This window comes from Hippocampus comes, unplaced genomic scaffold (assembly GCF_001891065.2).
Source record: "Hippocampus comes isolate QL1 unplaced genomic scaffold, H_comes_QL1_v1.1 scaffold420, whole genome shotgun sequence".
Lineage (NCBI taxonomy): Eukaryota > Metazoa > Chordata > Actinopteri > Syngnathiformes > Syngnathidae > Hippocampus > Hippocampus comes.
In genome coordinates, this window is record NW_017806163.1 from 549,654 (window position 1) to 553,231 (window position 3,578).

Consider the following 3,578-nt stretch of genomic DNA (forward strand, 5'->3'; position numbering starts at 1 on the left):
GCAATATAATTGGGGGGTGGGGTCTTTTTTTTTTTTTTTTTTTTTTTTTGTTGGCACGGTGACAGCGAACGTCTCACTGTCAGTCACTGTCACTTTGAGCCGAACATCTTGTTAACAGTTCAGCTTGAGGGGAAAAGCAACATCACTTTTTGTTTCGTGACTTTCTAGCATTCAAATGTTCCCGAGCTTAAAGCAGAATTCAGGTAAAACAGCCATCCATCAATTTTCTATAGCGTTTGTCCACATTCGGGTCACGGGTGAGTTTGCGCCCCGACTACATGCGGATTGTGACAGGGTAAAGATAAAACTAAATCATCAAACTCTAACGTACAAACAGGAACAGTATGTCTTATCTGTAAAATTAACTAACCATCCTATCACAATCTATATTTTCTCTTGACAGGTTGCAACAAGTGCATTTCAGGGCTCCGCTATGTGAAACAAAGAGGGAGGAAATTCTCTTCCTGGATGGCGACTTTTCCTCCTCTGCTCAGTTTTTTGTCACCGTGGGTGTGATCACGTTCCTTTACTCTCTACTGGCAACTGTTGTCTACGTCTTTTACCAGAACAAATACTTGAAAAACAACAGAGGCCCACCTGTGGTCAGTGACTTTTCGGTCTCTCACGTAGCGAGGCGAGGAGTTGTTGGATTAATTTAGGCGGCATTTGTCCTCTTCCTTCTGGTGTGCAGGACTTTGTGGTGACAGTGATCTTCTCCCTCATGTGGCTCGTCAGTAGTTGTTGTTGGGCCAAAGCGCTTTCAGATATCAAGACGGCTACCAAGCCTACCAAGGTGCTGCTGCTCATCCCTGCCTGCTCGGCTCAGGAGAACAAATGCACAGCCGCCCAGGAACCTCACTGGTCTCGGCTCAACACATCTGTGGTGAGTTGAAATAAATCATCTTCAGTGATTTATAAATACATGTATTGCATTCATGTACCGGCGTTATGTTATCAATGTCAAGAACTAGGTACGGGTGGGTTGGACTCAAATTGGAGAGGGCAAAAACATTTAGTCCAGGCGAAGGTTGGTACATGTGAAAGACAAAATGATCAGGCAGAGGTACTACAGGCATGAGGCAAAAAAAAAAAAAAAAACAGGGTCAAAAGACTATGACACAAAACAAAAGCATTGCAACATGACCTGGGTAGAATTGACAAACTGACAATGAGACAAGCCACACAAGGGGAATATATACAGGGCTTGATTGGGGATGTGATAACAGGTGAGGGCAAAATAATCAGGGAGCAGGTGACACAGATGAGGAAGGGGGTGAGGAGACTGAGAGCAGCCAGCAAATCATGGTTAACCACTCATCCGTCCATTTTCCAACTCTCTGATCCTTACAAGGTCGCGGGGGTGCTTGAGCCTATCCCAGCTGTCTCCAGGCAGTCGGCAGGGGACACCCTGAACCGGTTGTCAGCCAATCGCAGGGCACACAGAGACGAACAACCATCCGCGCTCATACTCACGGAAAATTTAGAGCGTTCAATCAGTCTGCCATGCATGTTTTTTGGAATGTGGGAGAAAACCGGAGTACCCGGAGAAAACCCACACAGGCACGGGGAGAACATGCAAACTCCACACAGGAAGGCCGGAGCCGGGGTCGAACCCACGACCTCGGCCCTGTCAGGGTGACGTGCTAACCACTCGCCCACCGGGCTGCCTGAAAGTTTGATTTAGGCTACCGCGCTAACTTCCAATGTTGCTCTCATCATCTCAATGTGTCCTTATTTTTTTAACCACAATTTTACAATGGAGGAAGCAAATCTTATTTCCCTGAGGGAATGATCAAACAATCCAGCAGCAGTATCAAAAAAACAACACATTATGTTTGTATTCCTTATTTGGGGGGGTTGAGTTACAACATTTTTGCACTGGCATTTGCCAGGCTGAGCTCCTGGGGTTCAATCATAACGACAAAATTATTTTATGGCACTATGCCTTTTGAATGACAAAGAGATTGATAAAGCTATGCCACCGTACAAAAAACGTAAGGAAGGACCCGCGAAGAGGAAATTACTCCAAAACACAACTATTAGGATTAAGACGGTTATGACAAAATGCATTTTTTCCACATGAATTTTTCAGTTGAGTCACGTCTCTGTATTAAATATACGTAGCATAAATATCAGTTTGATTCTCAGCATCAGCCCAACTATGATACATTCTTTTGATTTTCTCCCACCAGGTTTTTGGTTTTATCAACGTCATCCTTTGGGCTGGAAACATTTGGTTTGTCTTTAAAGAGACAGGCTGGTACAAGATGGGGCAGAGGTATCCCACCAGGAGCACTTCGGGAAAACGAGAAATGCGTCAGCGACTCTACAGCGAGAGCAGCTTTGAAATTCAAGAGGAGAATTTTGGTCCTCAGCCGTCCAAACACAACCACTTCAACAAGACAAAAGAGGATTTAGGGATGCAGGCGTACCGGCAAGGCAGCTTCAACCAATCACAAATGAGCCAGGGCCTCCCGCAAACCTATCTCGGCCAGCCAGTCATGTAAGACGGTAAAGGAGTGGCCCTGTGATCATTTGCAATGACAAGTCGTTTTGCTTGATGTTAAATGGATTAATTTGACACTTGTATTACAGTAAAACTGTTTTGTTTTCATACATCGAAAACTTTTGACGTCATCTTTCCTGACCACTATGATTTCAATCTAAACAACACGCTCCAAAACAAAAAGAGGTGTGAATAAATGGAAAATGTATGTGGTGGTACTAAGTCAGCTAATGTGCGTAGTTTATATGTTATTACAGTATATATGTCTGGTATCGAAATGTGTTATCTTTTGATCCGTACAGATGTATAACAATTGTATGGAAGAATAAAAAACAGAGCAAATGGTGTTGTGTGCAAGCACATTATTGCTGTAACTGCAGTATGTCTCATCTTTTTTTTTTTTAATTCATTCATTAAGTTTCGCTGAAAGACAAGACAACCAATTTGGAAAAACTAAGTGTCGACTAAAATTTAGATTGGTACTTAAGTGCCCCCACTGAAAATGTTTCCAGAAGAGAAAACACAGCTTGCTGCAATTTAAGAGGTAGAAAAGAAAACGGATTGTTCATTTGTTAAATTGTTGTCTTTTTAGTGTTTATTAAAACCCTTGCTTCGGGTACCTGGGATTAAACTGCAAAAAAATTGCCCCTCAAAATTTGCTCATTGATTTAAGAAACGACTCCAAAAAGACAGAGTATTTTTGTTGAGCGTTGCATTTTTCATGATCACTGCCATGGAATTCAAAATAATTTTCTTGAAAGGATTTTGAGTGGCGCTAAGTACAGTCAGACCAAATTTCATCTTCATTATTTATCTCGTTAGAAACGTGCAGTTATTTTCTATGATATCTTCTTCATCTTTATTGTAAGATTGTAAACAAAATGCATTTTTCCACATGCAAAAAGTTTTATTTCCAAAGATTGGTTTGGTAAAATTCAGTGTCGCGATATTGCCTTGATTGGATTTGAATTTAAAGCAAAAATAAATCTGAATTTAAAAATCCGAGGCTATTTCAATGTACGCAAAGGCCGATTTCTCTTATCTATTGTTCACAAATCTAAGTATGTGTTCG

General features: G+C 41.7%; 1 protein-coding gene across 1 annotated transcript in view; it reads left to right on the top strand.

The window, feature by feature from the left end:
- Nucleotides 1-2,852, top strand: part of synprb (synaptoporin b) — a 6,214-nt gene extending 3,362 nt beyond the window's left edge. Inside the window, exons 3-5 of the mRNA XM_019895790.1 lie at nucleotides 404-602; nucleotides 692-883; nucleotides 2,193-2,852. Coding sequence (XP_019751349.1) covers nucleotides 404-602; nucleotides 692-883; nucleotides 2,193-2,507 — 706 coding nt within the window. The 3' untranslated portion in view covers nucleotides 2,508-2,852. The remainder of the gene's footprint in view (nucleotides 1-403; nucleotides 603-691; nucleotides 884-2,192) is intronic.
- The last annotated feature ends 726 nt before the right edge of the window (nucleotides 2,853-3,578 follow it).